This window comes from Trachypithecus francoisi, unplaced genomic scaffold, assembly GCF_009764315.1.
Source record: "Trachypithecus francoisi isolate TF-2019V2 unplaced genomic scaffold, Tfra_2.0 Lachesis_group2, whole genome shotgun sequence".
Lineage (NCBI taxonomy): Eukaryota > Metazoa > Chordata > Mammalia > Primates > Cercopithecidae > Trachypithecus > Trachypithecus francoisi.
The window spans coordinates 113,939,046-113,959,451 of NW_022681465.1; the positions used below are offsets into that span (position 1 = coordinate 113,939,046).

The 20,406-nt window shown below is 37.4% G+C and overlaps 1 protein-coding gene across 1 annotated transcript in view; it reads left to right on the plus strand.

Annotated features, from left to right (window-relative positions):
- HOMER1 (homer scaffold protein 1) overlaps positions 1-20,406 on the plus strand; it is a 139,548-nt gene that overhangs the window by 94,916 nt on the left and 24,226 nt on the right. The window contains exon 6 of the mRNA XM_033180175.1: positions 18,408-18,564. Coding sequence (XP_033036066.1) covers positions 18,408-18,564 — 157 coding nt within the window. The remainder of the gene's footprint in view (positions 1-18,407; positions 18,565-20,406) is intronic.

Sequence of the window (20,406 nt, forward strand, 5' to 3'; positions counted from 1 at the left end):
TTTGGTAATATAGTTAAGAATCCAGTCTGCATGTTTACCAAGAAGCTGGCTAAAGGTTTCAGTCCCGCTGAGAGTTAAGCTTTATGTTTCTGAAACCAGCATAACATAACCAAAATTTGGAACACTTGTCCTACAAGTTTTCAGATTTGCATGTAATGGTATAGCAACCTTACAGCATCTGGGGGAACTTGGTAACAAAAGTCATTTCTTAGAAGTAGAAAGTTGAAACTTGTAACATAGCTTCAAAGGTATTCTGCAAAATATTGCCCTAATAGTTCAGAAATAGTTTCTAAATTTTATTTGAAATAAAGAGCTCAAGTAGTTCTGTTGTAAACCAGTGACTGAAACATATCAAGAGTCTGGGAGTACCTGGAAAGCACAGTTATCTTTGTGGAGTATTTTGTAGGCGTGTTATATACATATATAATCACATGAATTAGAAATCATTTAACTAGCAAGTTATGCATCTAAAATCACCATGAGCACACACATGTAAGTGGTTAGTGTCCAGACCGAGCATGAGCAACTCTTTGGCATAGGTCCGTTTTAATACTACTTAGTTCAAAATCATGTATGGAGCATGTCTTTGTGCCAGGTCAAAGGTGAATAAGATTGCCCTCAAAGGGCTTCATGAGGCAGCAGAATATATAACCAGTATGGATGATGCAGAGGTAGTGATCCATGGGGTGCTCTGGAAACTCAAAGAAGAGTCCCCAAGCTCTCTCCATGATTACTTCAACATTCTCTGATGTTATACTTTCTTTACAGTTTTAACAAATATTTGAGTGCCAGGCAAATGTTAGTGAACAAGTAAACAGTCTCTGTTCTTACAGTGTTTAAACTTCAGTGAGGGAATAAGAGAAATAATTGCATAACTATATAATTACTGTTAGGAAAAGTGCCACAAAAGAAGAGATCCAAGTGAGGGAAGAGGGCAGACGGTGGTATGGCTGGATCATGAAAGTAGGCTCCTTGTGGAGTCACACATAACTCATCCTTCCAGTGGATCGAAGTTGGCCTGTAAAGTGGGGAAGGAGCGCTCCCGGCAGAGGGAGGGGCGTCTGCTTTGGCCTTTGAAGCAGTTAGGTGTTTTAGTGCCCTCATCCTGAGGTCGTGGTAGTGACAACTGGAAGGAATCTATAGAGAAGGACTGGTATGGAAGAAATGAGAGAATTGTTCACTATTTAGCTTTGAGAGAAAGGAAATAGGAAGAAATAGATTTCTAGTTCACTAGCCAATAACATCTGTATCCTCCAAAATATTAGATACATAAAAGACAATAAATGTTAATTTATTGCATTTAATACATTGATTAAGTTCAGAAATTACACAAACTGAGCCCATTTAGTTGTACATGACCATCACAATACCAGCATCACCTGTCTAAATAAATTAGAAATGCAAATCATAATGCAGATAAAAAAAGAATGCTTCTTTAATCATTTTACATCTCCTCCAATTGAAACCCATGAGTCAAGATATATAAATGCCCAAATTGTATTGAAATTTGTTATATGGTTCTCAATTGCTAAAAATTTTAAGGAAAAGGTACTTTTGTGTTAAAATCCAGAATGTCATTTAGCACTGTTTGTTAAGATCCTTTGTGAATATCATGTTAAGTAGTATTAGTAAATGGAAACTAGAATAAGCGTTTTTCTTCTTGAATTTATTAACTTTTACAAAAATGCATTTGAAAGAGTGACTTATTTTGAAAAGACTAACATTTTTTAGCTTGCATATGAAGTTTGTTGCCACAAGTCATTTTAATATTATTCTTGAAGAATACTCAGCATGGCAGATATGCTTCCAGATCTATATAGAATGTCTCCAGGCTTTAGTTTGTTTTCTATAAATAAGTAATAGTCACAGAGATATAGTTTAACTGGTTGAAAGATAAGGGAAAATACCACTTATCACAAGCTCATAAACTTTTACATAAGCAGTTCACTAATATGGGTGACCATAATGTATATGATAAAAGCCCCTCTCAAGCTTGGGACTATGTAGTCATTTGGGATGGTTTTCTGAAAGCTGTTAATAAGCTAAGTAACCCTATAGAAGCACATTTTAGTACTTAGAACCTAGTTTTAGTAGAATCTGCATTCATCCATAGAAAGCAGTCTAGCAAATGTTAACAGTAAGGCCTGAAGTAGTTCCACAGATATCCATGTTTACATACTGTTGTAAAATTATTTACTTTTCGTATAAATATAGGCAAAGCATGCAGTCATCCATCTCTACAGTGTAAAGTCTTTCAAGTATTAATGATAGATATCTATTATTTCCATATCCTCAAAAAGAAATGTGGACATCCTTTCTACTTTATTTGTCCATCCATATTTGTAACTATTCTGCATTTTGAAATATGTTTTGCAAATTTTGCTATGATATTTAAGGCCCTTAGAACAATAACTTAAATCTGTTAAATCCATACTTTACCAAACTATTAAATAATTTGACCTCAACTTTTCCTTTTGATTAGCATAATCTGATTATCACTAGTTTTTATTAATCCATATTCTAAACTAGTTTAAAAGTAGTCACCTATTTTTCAGTGATCTCTGTGTGGCATTCTCAACACCCTTATATATAACTGCATATAGCCAATTGTAAATTACCCCTAATGTAACAGAGCAAAGGAATAGCACATGTGAAAAAAGACATTGTAGTTCAGTTTGAAAAACCTTACGGTGGGCATCTTAATATTGCTGTGGTATGGAAGACAAAGTACCCATCCATTACAGCATTTGAATTTAATAGCCTGTGTTAGTTAATTCATACTTAGGTTAAAGGAAACCCAAGTCTCTGGTCCAGATATCATACATGACAATTTCATACAAAGAAAAATTCTTTCAAAGTCACAGATTACAAAAGAGGGTGTTAGATCAAGAGAAGCTGAGTTTTTGTGAGGAATATGCTCAAGACTGTCACTATACTGGAAAAACAACAAAGCAAATATCCTGCTGAAAGAAATTTCTGTTGTGTTGTCTTTCTGTAGCTAAAGTGGTGACTCTTGCTGAACTAATCTGGAGTTGGAATACAGCCAGGCTTCATCACATTGACCAGTAAAGTTGGTTCTTGTAGATAGCAGACTTTTGCTTCCATCGAGGCTGATCAGGAAGCCTTTAGAAGGAAAACCAAGAAAAGCTTCTTTTGATAATAGCTGAGCAGTCAGTAGTGGACTAGGCTATTATTTATTCTGGGCTGTACTCATGTATTATCATCTCCCTTTGCTTAGAATTCATTTGCATAATATTTTTCATCAGGGTCCTTACCTTTGCATATTATTTACATAGCTTATATGTGCATTAAATAAATGAAGTTGATAGGGATGATTCTGCCACAAGTAACATGCTATTAACAAACATTTAAATAATTTGATGTTATATCCTTTGATTCTGGCCTCCTCTTCAAAAACGAATTTAAACTGAATGCAAAAGTTTATTATTGGTTACTACTGTTTTCTAAAAGATGAAAATTTATGACAAATTTGGAAACACATTTTACTGTAAAATTATCCATATCTTTTCATGCAATTTTAACTTCGGTAAAATCTGTTAATAAGCATCTTTTCAATTCTGCCAGTACCTAGAGAGATTTTTATTTTAATTATTATGGTGTTTTCCAACAACACTATATATTGTGCTAAACAATTTTTAGGGTGAATTTTCCTTAAGTGACCTACTCTGCAAGGAAATGGTGGCATTTTTGCCTCCAAAGTTAAATCAAATTATAGAAGGCCAGATAAAAACATTCATTTCTATCTTGAATATTATAATAATTATAATGCTATTACCCTGTAAATAAGAGAATGGGCTTGAAATAAATTGATCTCACTCTTGGCAAGAGATAGATGTATATTCATAGGAGTTGAAAGAAACATAATTTTTTATTCAGTATGTAAGACTGGTTTTCTGAAGACATCCCACTGTGGAATGGTCTAATATCATTTCCTGAATAAATTTCCAAAGAAACTTTTAATCAATGGTCAGTTTTTTAAAAAGGGAAATCAACAAAAATACTTTTATGAATCTAGTAGATACATAATTCACAGTATCACCTTGGGTCAATTTGTTTTTCTTCTCACTTAGGAACTAGCAGTAGGTCCACTGAATAGTTTTTTATTCCCTTCCCTTAGATCTGTCTCTCAGCCCTCCAAATTCACTGATGTAGGGAAACTACGATTTACATTAAGGTATTTAAAACACCTGTAAGGCACTTTGAACCTTTCACACATATCCCTGAGCAAGAAGTTAGCATCCACATCTCCTTCCTAAAAGAGGATAAGCTGCTTAAAATTTTCAAAGGGAATTTCTTAAGAGGCTTTAGCATATCGTGGGTAGGGACCAGCAGCGAGGATACAAAGTGGAAGTGAAGCTGGGACTGCCTGTGGCCCTTCACCCTGGTATTTCCATTCCTCAGCCACAGCTACGTTAGGGCATGTGGCAAAGACTACAGAAGGCACTGTGCCAGGCAAACAGTGCACACGTGTTAGCAGATGTTACAGTGTGGAGCCATCTCCAATGGGAGCTGCTCGTCAGCACATAGAAATGTTGCTCTTACTGCTAGAAGCACAGTTATAGGAACCAGGACATTTCTCAGGGCCCCTTATGGGACTCTTCATTGTAGCGAATAAAAATGGAAGTAGAGCTAGACTTTTGCTGTGCTCTCTCAAATCAAATGGGAAACTCTGCACTAAAGTACAGAATGTTTTTATGGAGTACACATAACGTAGATTCCCTTCTCCCTTCTCACAATCAGAAATTAACCATACCACTTCTTAGAATCATTTATGTTTACTTACTTTCTCATTGCTTCATTAACTTGCTAAATTTATTCTCAGGTTACATGACAGGTTTAAAGTTGTTACAAATAATACATCTGTAGTAACTAAGAATGACAATATAAATCATTGAGTGCATACAATATAAATCATTAACTGGGTTTGATTTAAATTATTTCTATTTCTGTTCTTTACAACACTAATCAAAAGGAGCCACTTTAAAATATTTAATGTTAAATCTTTTCAGCTTTTTAGCAGTTCGCAGAAGGTTCTTTGAGGATTCTTTATTGACTGCATATATGGAAGGTACCACCATTTGAGTGTCTATTTTTTGTCTTCAGGAGTACATTTACATAGGCTATTTACTTCTCAAAATCACCCTATAAAGATAGTTATTATTAACCCTAATTTTATACATGAGAAAACTGAGACCTGATGAGGTTAGGTAACTTGCCCAAGGCCCATAACTATTAAATGACTACAGCCATAGTTTGAAGCAAGTCATCAGATTCGAGCCTGCACTTTTAACCAGCTGTTACAGCAATTGATTCTTAATACAGATGTTTAACAAAATTCTTTGAAACTCAGAAATATTTATAGAGTGATAAAGGCATACACTATACATTTTGAAGTAATTTGTTTCAGATTAATTTTCCTCAGAAAAGTCAATAGTGTTTTGCTTTCTTTACCAGAGCTGAGTAAAATTCCATATTTTATCTGATCTAAGATGCACCAAGAAAAAATATCGTCAATTAAACTATGACTGTGACAACTCTTTTAGGTTTACATGGACATAGATTTTAATACTAGCCTCTTTTGAACACACATAATATATGTAAAATAAATGGCTTAAGGTGTTCTTATAACTTCATCATATGCAGGGTCCAGCTCTTCTGATTCACTTTCTGACTACAATTTATGTCCATGTTTTTCACTCCAATATCATTTTTTGTGTGTGTGCTATCAGTAACATTGGTGATACATTGTTTCTTTAAAAACTTTTCTCGGCCAGGCACAGTAATGCCAGCACTTTGGGAGACTGAGGCAGGTGGATTGCCTGGGCCCAGGAGTTTAAGACCACCCTGGGCAACATAGAGAAACCCCGTCTCTACAAAAAAATACAAAAAATAGCCAGGCGTGGTGGCACTTGTCTATATTCCCAGCTGCTTGGGAGACTGAGGTGGGAGGATCACTTGAGCCCAGGAGGTTGAGCCTGCAGTGAGCCATGATTGCACTACTGCACTCCAGCTTGAGTGACAGAGTAAGACCTTGTCTCAAAAAACAAAAAACCAAAAAACTATTCTACTTTTATTTCTGGGATTTTCTTCCAATGTTTATTAAAAGTGTTAGTACTTAAATTCTACTTCACTTCTAACCACTGTGTTTCCTAGAACATGACCAAGTGATTTCTAGTTCACTATAGGAACTTCCTGTAAAACTTCATAAGTCAACATATATCTCAATCTGTTTACCTGTAGCCAACTATATTGTATGTTGATCCAGACATTCCAGACTATGTGACAAAGGTGGTGGATTGTTAGGCAGAGAAGAAATCTGAGATGGAAAGTAAAACCTGGGGGATTATCAAGGCACATTAAAAAAAAAAAAAACAAGGGCCAGAGGAGGTGACATTTAGAAGCAAGTGCCAGCAGAAGTATAAAGAATAGAACAGGGCCAGGCACAGTGGCTCATATGTGTAATCCCAGCACTTTGAGAGGGAGAAGCAGGAGGATCATTTGAGTCCAGGAGTTCAAGACCAGCCTGGGCAACATAACAAGATCCCCTCTGTACAAAATATTTAAAAATTAGTCAATTGTGGTGGCATGTACCTGTTGTCCCAACTACTCAGGAGGCTGAGGCAGGAGGATTGCTTGAGCCCAGGAGTTCAAGGTTGCAGTGAGCTATGATTGTACCACTGCACTCCAGCCTGGACAACAGAGGGAGATCCTGTCTCTAGAAATAACAGGCCAGGTGAATAACTGGCCAGGCCCACTGTTGGGAGACTGAGGAGGGTGGATCGCTTGAGTCCAGGAGTTTGAGACCAGCCTGGACAACCTTGCAAAACTGCATCTGTATAAAAAAAACAAAAATAAAAACAAAAATTAGCCAGGTATGGTTGCATGCCTGTAGTCCCAGCTACTCAGGAGGCTGAGGTGGAAGGATTGCTTGAGCCTGGGGGAGGCAGAGGTTGCAGTGATCACGTCACTGCACTCCAGGCTGGGTGACAAAGCCAGACCCTATCTCAAAATAACAATATAATAAACTTTTTTTTTTTTAAAGATCAGAATAATGCAAACATCTAATAAGAGGATCCCAAGAAGTACTGTGATTAGTAAGTTAATGACTTGCCAGCAAATGGAGGCTTTCAGTTATATCTAATAGAAAACTTCCTTCATATACTAGGCTATTTGCCTAGTGGGACCTGAAATCGCTACTCATTTAGGTCCTTTGACAATAAGTATTATTTATAAATAATGCAAGATTATTGTTTTCATTTCTTTCCTTTAAAAGGATAACTTCTATAAAGAAAAATTCAGACCCTAAACTGTTGAAAATGTCATTAGTTTCTAAGATGACCTATTATGGCTTGGGGCCAACAGGCTGATATGAAAGCACCTAGCCCAGAAGGCAGCACACAAGTAGTTTTAAGTCAATATTGGTTGCTTCTGCGTTCACAGTTCTGGAATGGGAAGTGAGTAGACAAGCCAGCAGGCAGATCCTGAGACAAGCAGTGCTGTGGAGTGCTTTCATAGTCGGGGATTGACCCCACTACTGACACAGAGAATAATGTTAAGAAAAAAACCTATTGCAACCTATTTATTTTCATTTCATTTCATTTCATTTTTGAGATGGAGTCATGCTCTGTTGCCCAGGCTGGAGTGCAGTGGCGTGATCTCCACTCATTGCAACCTCCAACTCCAGGTTCAAGCAGTTCTCCTGCCTCAGCCTCTCAATTAGCTGGGATTGCAGGTGTGCGCCACCACGCCCGACTAATTTTTGTATTTTTAGTAGTGATGGGGTTTCACCATGTTGGCCGGGCTGGTGTTGAATTCCTGACCTCAAGTGATCCACCTGCCTTGGCCTCCCAAAGTGCTGGGATTACAGGCATGAGCCACCACACCCAGCTGCACCATTTTTAAATTGTTTTTTGAAAGAGTGTCGGAATAATTTTTCTCAGTTCTACATAATTAGCATGCCTAAAAAGTACATGCAATGCGTTGCCATTATAGAGACTAATTATGGGTCCTAGGCCCTGGCGAAATGGGGGAGAGGCAGCTTTCTTAGACTCTGCAAGTGACCATTCCCATGTACCATTACTCTGTAGGTTAGATAAGTATATTACTCTTATTTTGAAAATAGAGCCTTTTGAAGTACTTTTTCTTCTTGATTTTACATAAACTAATTTAATGAAGTTTAATACTTTCTCATAGAACAACTTTGACTTTATTTTTATTTTATTTTTGAGACAGGGTCTCCCTTTGTCACCCAGGCTGGAGTGCAATGGCGCCATCTTGGGTCACTGCAGCCGTGACCTCTCAGGTTCAAACAATCCTCCTGCCTTATTCCCACAAGTAGCTGGGACTATAGGCACGTGCCACCATGCCCGGCTAATTTTTCTATTTTTGGTAGAAGCTAGTTTTCGCCATGTTGCCCCGGCTGGCCTTGAACTCCTGAGCTCAAGCGATCTGCTTGCCTCGGCCTCCCAAAGTGCTAGGATTATAGACATGAGCCACTGTGCTTGGCCAGAACTTTGACTTTAGATAAGGGAAAAACCGTAAAATTCCAGTTTAAGGAACCTTTCAAATGGTGTTTTTGAAGTGTTTTGAACTTCCTCTAGATTTCAAGCCAACAGGATGCCAGCTGGTCCATTTCCAAGGGAAACTTTACTTAACAGCCACAAGAATACAGAATTGGGTTGCCCTTATTTCAGTGTTCAGATGTGAGATCATAATGGTGTTTCACTATGTCTTCTGAATCACTGGTCTCTCCAGCTAAGCAAATTAGTGATTTCTTTGTGAACAGCTTTCTTAAGGTAAAACTACCAAAACTGTACCTATAAACAAGAAACCAAATTAGCAGCCAGAGAACCGCAACAGTTCTAAACAAGTATTCCTGAAATGTGAGATGCTAACTTAAAATTTTGGTATCAGAATTAATCCTAAGGTATTAATTATTGCTAATAAGTCTAATGGGGGAGAAATGTGATATCTTCGATTTGAAGATTAAAGAAAGGAACTTTTTTTCCCAAAATTAATGTGCAAAGTATTGAGGGGTGTGGGTATAAGGATTGAACACATCTGAGATAGCTCACATGTAGAACTTCCTTCAGGGTATCTTTTGAAATTTATTATAAATTGAAGTTGTATAGGATATTCTAATAGGAGCATTTATTATACTTGATGAAAGGAATATATGAAGAAGCTACAAAGAGAACAGGGAGGATTGACCGAAATCAAAAACATTTTGCTTCCTAAATTGTATTTATTTATTTATTTATTTTTGAGACAGAGTTTCGCTCTTTGTTACCCAGGTTGGAATGCAATGGTGTGATCTCAGCTCACTGCAACCTCTGCCTCCTGGGTTCAAGCGATTCTCATGCCTCAGCCTCCCTAGTGGCTGGGATTACAGGCATGCATCACCATGCCTAACTAATTTTGTGTTTTTAGTAGAGATGTGGTTTCTCCATGTTGGTCAGGCTGGTCTCGAACTCCTGGCCTCAGGTGATCCGCCCGCCTCGGCCTCCCAAAGTGCTGGGATTACAGGCATGAGCCACTGTGCCTGACCCTAAGCTGTATTTCATACTGCTCTAGAAAGACAGATTATTAAAGGAGCAGCTCATAAAATAGAGGAAGCAAGACTGTTCTCAGATTCAAATTTATAATACCTATGTAAGAAAAAAGAAAATACCTATGTAAGAAATACCTATGTAAGAAAAAAGAAAATGGTAAAAAGAAAATTATTTGAGACCCTGCTTCACTGCCTTTGGGCATATAACTAGAAGTAGAATTGCTGGATTTTATAATTCTAAATTTTTGAGGAATAGCCATACTGTTTTCCACAGCAGCTACACCATTTTACATTCCTACCAACAGCGTACCAGGGTTCCACTTTCTCCACATCCTCATCAACCCAACCCTGATTTTGTTTTTTGATAGTGCCATCCTAGTGGATGTGAGGTGGGGTCTCATTGTGGTTGTGGTTTGTATTTCCTTGATAATGATGTTAAACATCTTTTCAAGTGTTTAGCACCTGTTTGTTTCTCTTCTTTGGGAAAATGTCTATTCAAGTTCTTTGCTCGTTTTTAATTTTATTAATTAATAAAATTAAATATAATAAAATTAATTACAATTAATAACAATGTTATTGTTGAGTTATAGGAGTTATTTGTATATTCTAGATATTAATTCCTTATCAGATATATGATTTACAAATATTTTCTCCCGTTCCATGGATTGCCTTTTCACTCTGTTGATTGTGTCCTTTGGCACATGGAAGTTTTTCATTTTTTAATGTAGTCCAAGTTATCTATTTTGTCTTTTGTTGCCTGTGCTTTTTTGGTGTCATATTCAAGAAATCGTTGCAGATCCAATGTCACAAAGGTTTTCTCCTTTTTTTTTTTTTTTTATTTTGAGATAGAGTCTCGCCCTGTCACCTAGGCTGGGGTACAGTGGAGCAGTCTTGGCTCACCACAACCTCCACCTCCCTGGTTCAAGTGGTTTTCCTGTCTTAGCCTCTGGAATAGCTGGGACTGCAGGTGTGCACCACCATGCCTGGCTAATTTTTGTATTTTTAGTAGAGACGGGGTTTTGCCATGTTGACCAGGCTAGTCCCAAACTCCTGGCCTCAAGTGATCTGCCCACCTTGGCCTCCCAAAGTGCTGGGATTACAGGCATGAGCCACCACGCCTGGTCATGACATTGATTTTTGTATGTTGAACCATCTTTGCATTCCAGGATCTCTTCAAATTTTTTTTTTTTTTTTTTTTTTAAAGACAGAATCTTGCTTCATCAACCAGGCTAGAGTGCAGTGGCATGATCTTGGCTCACTGCAACCTCTGCCTCCTGGGTTCAAGCAATTCTCATGCCTCAGCCCCCTGAGTAGCTGGGATTACAGGCACCCACCACCACACCTCGCTAATTTTTGTATTTTTAGTAGAGACAGGGTTTTGCCATGTTGGCCAGTCTGTTCTCAAACTCCTGGCCTCAAGTGATCTGCCCACATTGGCCTCCCAAAGTGCTGGGATTACAGGCATGAGCCACTGCCTTGGCCTCTTCAGTTTTTAAATAGTGTTGTTCAAAGAGACGTTTTTAAGTTTATGAAGTTCCAGTGATCAATTTTTTTAATAGATCATGTTTTTGGTATTGTGTAATATCTAAGAAATTTTTGCCTAACCCAAGGTCACAAAGAATTTTTTCAAGTTTTATAGTTTTATATTTTATAGAAGTTTTATATTTTTAGTTAATTTGTGTATGGACTCTGAAATATGGGTTGAGATTTATTTATTTTTGTATGTGGTTATCCAGTTGTTTTAGCATCGTTTGTTTAAAAGACTATTATTTCTCCTTTGAATTATCATACTTTTGGACCTTTTATAATTACCTTCATTTTAATAATTTTCAGATACTTTCGTCTCTTTGTATAGATCTACATTTCTGTCTGAGATCATACTCTCACTTATAGAACTTTAATATTTCTTGTAGGACACATCTTCTAGTAATAAATTGTCTGAGCTCCCTATTTCACCTTCATTTTGAAAGATATTTTTCCTATGTGTAGAATTCTAGGATGAGAATTGTTTTCTTTCAACACTGTCACTCCATTGTCTTCTGGATTACATTGTCTGTGATGGAGTATTACTATACAGTAGTCCCTCCTTAACCACAGGAGATATATTGAAATACTCCCAGTGGATGCCTGAAACCATGGATATTCCTGAACCCTATATGTATTATGTTTTTTTCTGTAGATACATACTTGTGATAAAGTTTAATTTATATAGTGGACACAGTAAGAGATTAACAACATGAACAACAATAAAATAGGACAATTATAGGAATATGCTGTAATAAAAGTTATATGCATGTGTTCTCTCCCTCTCTCAAAATATTTTATCATACTGTAATATTTTCAGACTACAGTTGACCATGTGTCACTGGAACCACAGAAAGAAAAACAATGAATAAGGAGCTACTGTAATTGCTATTTTTGTTCCTCCATGTATAATATGTTTTTGTGCTTTTTGCACCTATGGTTTCATGTCTTTTATTTTTTGAAAGTACTCATCCTTTATGTCTTCAGATATTTCCTCTGCCATTCTCTCTTCTTCTTCTATGATTCTAGTTAAACATTTGTTAGATAGTTTATATGGCGCTTCATATCTTAGAAACTCTTTTTCTTTTTTCTCTTTGTGTTTCAGTTTGGCTGATTTCTATTGATGTTTTCATGTTCACCGACTTTATGCAGCTGTGTCAAGTTCACTGAGCCTGTCAAAGGCATTCTTCACCTCTGTTATTATGTTCTTTATTTCTAACATTTCTATTGGATTCTTTCCCATAGTTTTCATTACTCTGCTAAAATTCACAATCTGAGTGAAAGTGATGTCCTCCTTTCCACTAACACCTTTAGCATGGCTGTCTTACTTCCTTCTTTGATATATTCAAGATCAGATTAATCTCTGAGTATGATTCTGTTGATTGCTTTCTCTCTTGACAGTGAGTAGTGTTTTTTTTTTTTTGTTTGTTTGTTTTCTTGCTTTTTGGTACATCTTGTAATTTTTTTTTTCATTGTATGCCAAACATTGCATGGAGGACAGTAATGATTAACACTATTTCCTCCTAGAAATGGGTATGACTCTTCTGCTAGGCTGTTAATATGAACGTTAGTCCATTCAGGGGTTGAAATGGATTTTGATTTTGTTGTTGGTGTGGTTACTATGAGTATGCTATGGCCTTTAAACATCTCGAGCATTACCTTGTGCTTAGGATTGCTAGAGGGTTCTACTCACTGCTCGATACTCAATTTTTGGTCATTTTTGTGTGTGCACACCTCAAAGAAGGTCTGTCTCTGCAGTCTTGACCTTCCTGCAATGGAAGGCTGCTATCATAGAGGACAGAATGGGGTTCTCTGTTGTTTTTGTCCAGCCTCAGTCTTGGATAGACCCTTTGTCCCAGGATCTCAGAAATGAGGCTTTCTCAGTGATCCTGCCCCTCTCCCAGTAGCAGGTAAATTCAGCCTTGTGGTATTTGAGAGTCTTGTGTAGGAGTTTCCTGCCTCTGTCCCACAGGTTAGAGACCTCTGAATCCAGGACTATTTTCTGTTCCTCTCAACAGAGTTACAGAGTTTTATTCTCTTTGCCTCCAGCCATAATAGGTCTTCACCTGAATCCAGATTAAGTGGGAGAATGACAGGATTTAGGGGTATTCTTCTCCCATTGGTTTAAAATTTTGGTCCTGTGGAGAAGGGTCTTGGCTAGACTTTGTGAATTTCCCAAATGGAAGTCTCTCCCCTCATCCAGGATTCTTTCTTTAGTCTCTCTCTCTGCCTCTCCAATCTTTCTGCTGAGAACCTGATAGAAGTCTGTGGTAAAGAGCCTGCAAGAGGGTACAAATTCCCTTTTGTATCTCTGGCTCCCAAGAGCCTTAGAAATGCCTTTAGTAGCCATCTTGCTCATAAGTACCATTCCAAACATGAAATTGTGAAGTTATCTTCTTGATAAATGTAGAAAATAAAATGATTACACTTACCTGGATTTTATCATTAACGTATATTTTAAGATTTTACCAGAGTTGTATCTTAAACTTGAGCTTCCTTGGGTCTAAATACTAACCAAATATGAAAATGCTGGAAGATGCTAGGATGAATTTGAAGAATCTGCTAACCTACTTTAAATATACATTTCAACAGTCCAGCGTTTTAAAATAATTGATGTGGTATTATAACTACCTAGACTACTCATATAAAAAGTACTTCTGCCAGTCGGTATTAAGTTGTAAATTACACCAAAACAAGGCAATTTGTTCAGGAATACCAACCTTTTCTTAAACAGGTTTGTTGTAACTTTGGGAGACCGAGACAGACGGATCACGAGGTCAGGAGATTGAGACCATCCTGGCTAACACAGTGAAACCCCGTCTCTACTAAACAAAAAATACAAAAAACTAGCCGGGCGAGGTGGTGGGCGCCTGTAGTCCCAGCTACTCGGGAGGCTGAGGCAGGAGAATGACGTGAACCTGGGAGGCGGAGCTTGCAGTGAGCTGAGATCCAGCCACTGCACTTCAGCCTGGGCAATAGAGTGAGACTCCGTCTCAAAAAAAAAAAATAAAATAAAACAGGTTTGTTGTAGATTCTCCATGTTCTAGATCTACAGTGTTTTATAGATGAAATCCCTGTTATCGTTATGTGCATGCATGATAGGTTTAAAATGGGAGTCAAGAAACTCCCTATGATTCTACTACCCGAAACTAGTGTGAAATTTACTCCCTGATGTGAGAGCTAAAATATTTATATTTGAGGTTTTTATTAGTGTTGAAAACTATATTAAAATTAAAGTGTTATAAAATGTACTAATTAATTAATTTGATCTGAGGTTGGCCTTGCACTTATTTCATAGTGAATAACTTTACTTTTCATTTAGTCAGCACATTGGTTAAGCATGCACAGATTGGCAAGCACCAGGCTTTGCTGGTAAGTGAAAGGATGGATGTAATAACTGGAAAATACTTGTTGGAGAAAACTTGAATCAGTGAAAGGAAAAAATGCAATCTGATAAATGGATTCTGAATATAGAAAAAAATTGTACAAAAATTCATAGAAAACAAATGAGAATCTGATTGAGAACAGCTCATCACAGAAAAGCCAGCTTGATTAGAACAGGAAATATAATCCTTGTACTTCAGTTCAGGAAGATGGGGCAAATTGATAGGCTACATAGTGTGGGTTTAAAAAATTATGTTTATTAGTTTGCTTGAATTGTCCTAAAAAATGCTGTAGACTGGGTGGCTTAAACTATAGAAATCTATTTTCTCATAGTTCTGGAAGCTAGAAGTCTGAGATCAAGGCGTCTGCAGGGTTGTTTCTTCCAAGGCCTCTCTCCTTGACTTGTAGATGGCTGTGGTCTCTTTTTATGTTCATGTGTCTGTGTCCTAATCTCCTCCTCTTGTAAGGACATCATTTATACTGGATTACGGCCCACACTAGTGACCACATTAAACCTTAATTACCTCTTTAAAGACTATCTGCAAATACAGTCATACTGTGAGATCCTGGGAGTTAGGACTTCAATATATGAATTTTGGAGGGACACAGTTCAGCCTCATGCACAGAATTGAAGACGCAATCAGGGCTGGGCATGGTGGCTCTCACCTGTAATCCCAGCACTTTGGGAGGCCGAGGTGGGTGGATCACCTGAGGTCAAGAGTTAGCAACCAGCCTGGCCAGCATGGTGAAACCCTATCTCTACTAAAAATACAAAAAAAATTTGCTGGGTATGGTGGCAGGTGCCTATAATCCCAGCTACTTGGGAGGTTGAGGCAGGAGAATCACTTGAACCTGGGGGGCGGAGGTTGTGTGAGCTGAGATCGTGCCATTGAGCTCCAGCCTCGGCAACAAGAGCGAAACTCTGTCTCAAAATAAGAAAGAAAGGAAGAAAGGAGAAGAGAAGAGAAAAGAAAAGAAAAGTGAAAGAAAATGGCCGGGTGCGGCGGCTCAAGCCTGTAATGCCAGCACTTTGGGAGGCTGAGACGGGCGGATCACAAGGTTAGGAGATCGAGACCATCTTGGCTAACATGGTGAAACCCCGTCTCTACTAAAAAATACAAAAAACTAGCCGGGCGAGGTGGAGGGCGCCTGTAGTCCCAGCTTACTCGGGAGGCTGAGGCTGAGAATGGCGTGAACCTGGGAGGCGGAGCTTGCAGTGAGCTGAGATCCAGCCACTGCACTCCAGCCTGGGCGACAGAGCAAGACTCCGTCTCAAAAAAAAAAAAAGGAAGAAAAGGCAGAATGTAGGGATCCTCTTGAACAGTACTGCTCAGAAGAACTTTTTGTCATGATGAAATGTTCTGTATCTTTGCTGTCCAGGGTGGTAGCCACTAGTCGTGGGTGGCTGTTGAGCGCATGAAATGTTTCTCAAATTCAAAGCTGAATTTTTTACTTTAATTTTGAACTATTATGTTTAAATAGCCACATGCTAATATTTGGATAATATAAATCTTGACTGATCTCTTTATTTGACATATAAAGAACTGAGAACCAAAGTGCTTGAGTGTTGGCTCCAAAGTAACATAGATAATTACTGAATACTTGTGATGTGAGCAGTTATAAAATGCTTGATGGATTTTACTGTCTAGTGACTATAAAATAAAACCCAGATAAATATGATAGAAAAACACCCTCATTTTAAAATTATTTCTCCTGCTATAAATATGTGGTAATCCATTTTACTTTATAATTGTGTAATTTTGACAAATGGATTTTAGGAGTATATACTCGTTTTTTCTTCTAGTTAATTTTTAAAGAAGGGTTTGCTATTGACATATAACAAATGTTTAAATTAGTTCACTAAGATTTCAATTGTCAGATTGAAGTTTCCATTTAAATAAAATGCATCTCTGTAGGGGGAAAAACTGGTAGGTGGTTTAAAGAAAAATCTATAATTCAGTTAGAGCAGGTGAATCCAAGCATGCTTTGCTCAGAAGACCTGAATCTGAAAAATCATTTTACAAAGGAAGAATAAGAAAAGAGCTTTCTTTTTCAGGATAGAAATGAATTGTTAAATTAATAGCTTAGCTTGTTGCTTGATTCTGTCCTTTCATGTTTTGATGATATTTTCTCAGTAAACTTTAGGAATATTTTTAACTTTTCATTTTAAACTAATTTTAGACAGAAAAATCACAAAATCTGTGCAGAGTACCCATATACCCTTCACCCAGCTTCCCTTAATGTTCACATCTTGTGTAAACATAATACAATGATCAAATCCAGGACAGTAGCATTGATACAATACTACTAACTAAGCCTCAGTTTTCACCAATGTTCCCTTTCTGTTCTAGGAACCTACCTAAGATCCCACTTTGCATTTAACTGTTATTTCTTGTTTCCTTCATTTTCTTCACATGTTTGAAGAGTTTCAGTTATTTTACAGATTGTCCCTCAGTTTGGGGGGTTTATATGATATTTTCTCATTCTTTGACTGAAGTTATGCATTTATTGCAAGAATACTACAGACACAATCTTGTGTCGTTCTCTGTGCATCATCATATCAAGGGGTTCATGATGCTGATCTGTCATATTTCTGGTGATAAGCTTTAGAAATCTTGGTGATGAAAACTATGCTTTTAAAATAAAATATAAACTAAAATTACTATAAAATATCCATCCATCAAATTTACCCTAGAATACGAATGACTTATCAAGCCCCCAAAAAATGGTGACTTAGTAACTACTTAGTTAATGTGATGAGGTTAGTAGAATTTTACTAACAGAAATAAACTTCAATAATGAGAAAGAGAAACAACCTTTTTCTTTCTAATGAGGCAATTCTTTCTTTGTTGGAAAGTTAAGAAAGGAATTTTCAAGAGGAGTCTTTCCAACTAAAAGAATTGTCTTGTAGTAGAAAATTGTTTTAGTTGAGATACAGTTGAGATACTTAACTGTAGTAGCTTAACAAGTAGAACATTAAATGAGGAAAAAAGGTGACTGCTTTAGTCTTCTTCTTTTTATGACACTGGAATTATATCAGAAGTCAAGTCATTAGAACCAGTTTCTAGGCATAGCCTTTCCTATGAAATCAGTTTATTGTAGCAAATGTTTATATTTTTGACATTTTAAGGTGCTGAATAAGATGAAATAAATCAACAACAATTTCAAAAGAAATACTACATTACATATCCCAAACCTTATGACATTTAAGCATCCTCATATGTTTTCATTAAGGAATGACATTATACTTTAGGGTTTGACACAAGTAAAAATATAATACATTGTTAGTTTTTTTAAATAAATGTTTTTCAGGCTATAATGTTTGTTCCTTAAAAGAGAATAGGTGGAAACTCTTCTGTAGATACCTGTATCTGTCATAATGAAGGTGGGAAACATTCCACGTTAAGCCTGGTACTTGGGTACTTTTTGTATTTCTTCGCTTGCCAGGTTTTCTTTACTAGGAATATTTTGGCGAAGTATTTGTGTTTTTTAGTATTTTGGGGTTGTCTTTGAAAACATTCTTAGGGCTGGTCATCGTGACTTACATCTGTAATCCCAGTACTTTGGGAGGCTGAGGCAGGTGGATTACCTGAGGTCAGGAGTTCAAAACCAGCCTGGCCAACATGGCGAAACCCCATCTGTACTAAAAAAATAAAAAAAATTAGCTGGACATGGTGGCGTGCACCTGTAGTCCCAGCTACTTGGGAGGCTGAGGCTGGAGAATCACTTGAACCCAGGAGGCAGAGGTTGCGGTGAGCCAAGATTGCACCTCCAGCCTTGGCGACAGAGCGAGACTCCATCTCAAAAAAAAAAAAGAAAAGAAAACATTCTTAGACTATAAACCCTACAACAGAACTGAGTACTGCTGTCCCTTCAAGGTAACAGTAGTTGGTGTAATGGATAGAATTTTCTTTTTGTTTTATTTCAGTTCAGCAATCAGCAAACATTGGGAGGCTGAACTGGCTACCCTCAAAGGAAATAATGCCAAACTCACTGCAGCCCTGCTGGAGTCCACTGCCAATGTGAAACAATGGAAACAGCAACTTGCTGCCTATCAAGAGGAAGCAGAACGTCTGCACAAGCGGGTAATTTCAGGGCTGATGTCTACAGGGATTTAGGGCTAACAGGTTTTCTTGATCAGAAGAAATTTGCATGTAGATTCAGCACAGGAGTATCTTCTAGTTCTAGGATGTCAGGACATATATATGGGTTGTATTATATGCATTTGTTTGGTTAAGAAAAATATTTTCCATAGTTTAATGAGAATGAAGAATATATGCCTTTTGAAGTCAACAAACCATGTTGATTTCCTATATTGTCCATGGGGACTAGCAGTAATGCACAAAGTACATAAAAGCACGAATGTATTAGTGCTAGTTGATTAGTACTGACATGGTAGTTAAAATGTGTGCTGAGAAAAAATTCAGGGAGTAGTTTAATTAGAATTTCAGCTTTGGGTGTTGATGGTGAAGTGAGAATGCTTTTTCCCTAAGTTGTCCTGGATTGGGGATTCTCCATTTCTGGTTTACAAGACGAGAGTGTTCCAGAGTGTGAATTCCATTTCTACTGGTTATTATCTATATGATCTTCAATAAGTTATTTCCTTCTTCCAGGTCAATATTCTCATCTGTAAAATAGGAATAACAAGTACTCTGTACAATTCCTATGAAGATTAATTGAATACTTAATTGGCATGTAGTTGCACTGAGTCAAAAATATGTATTCTGTACAATTCCTATGAAAATTTGTTGAGACACTTAAGTGCCATGTAATTGCACTGTCTCAATGAGTTGCAGTGAGTCAATAAGCTGCTTTTATTATTTTCTTTTTAAAGAAGGAATAATTTGAAAAATACAAGTAGAAAATTATTAACTTTGGTAATATTAGAGATTTGGTGCAGAAAAAGAAAATCAGAAATTTCAATACCATTACTATCAGGAGCCCAAATAATTACTTGTAAAGTGTTTTAATGCTTCAGGCCAAGAGTTTGAGATTAGCCTGGGCAACATGGCAAGACCCCATCTCCATTAAATTAGCCAAACATGGTGACACACACTGTAGTCCTAGCTACTTGAAATGCTGAATGGGAAGGATTGCTTGAGCCCAGGAATTGGAGGCTGCAGTGAATTATGATGGCCCCACTGCACTCTAGCTTGGGTGACAGAGCAAGACCTGTCTCTAAAAAACAAAAAAAGAAGATTTTTTTTTTTTAAATTCAAGGCATAGAAGTGCTTCACCCAACAGATGCCTTTAAGTTCTCTTTTTAAAAAGGATTCCAAGCTGGGCACATTGGCTCACATCTATAATCCCAGCACTTTGGGAGGCTAAGGAGGGCAGATTGCTTGAGCCCAGGAGTTCTAGACCAGCCTGGGCAATATGGCAAAACCCCGTCTCCACTAAAATAAAAAAATTAGCTGGGTGTGGTGGCATGTCCCTGTAGTTCCAGCTACTCAGGAGGCTGAGGTGGGAACATCACTTGAGCCCAGGAGGCGGAGGCTGAAGTGAGCTGAGATCACGCCACTGCATACTCCAGCTTGGTTGACAGAGCAAGGAAAAAAAAAAGGAAATGGAGTTGAGACAGGGAGGAAAAGTTAGAAACCTGAGTAAATGTTTTTCTATTCTGTGTATAAAAATTAACTTAGATGGGGGAAAGGAGAGTTGTTTAATGGTTATAGACTTTCAGTTTTGCAAGTTAAAAAAGTTCTGGAGATCTGTTTCACAGCAGTGTGAATATACATACTTAACACCATTGAACTACACACTTAAAACGACTAAGATGATAAATTTTATGTTATATGTTTTTTACCACAATTAAAAAAAACAATTTGTGACCGTTGTCATAGTCAGAAAATATTAAGGAACTATCATGTAGTCATTTTTAATTGTGTATTGGACATCGTAAATGAGATGTTGCAGAGACCACAGAT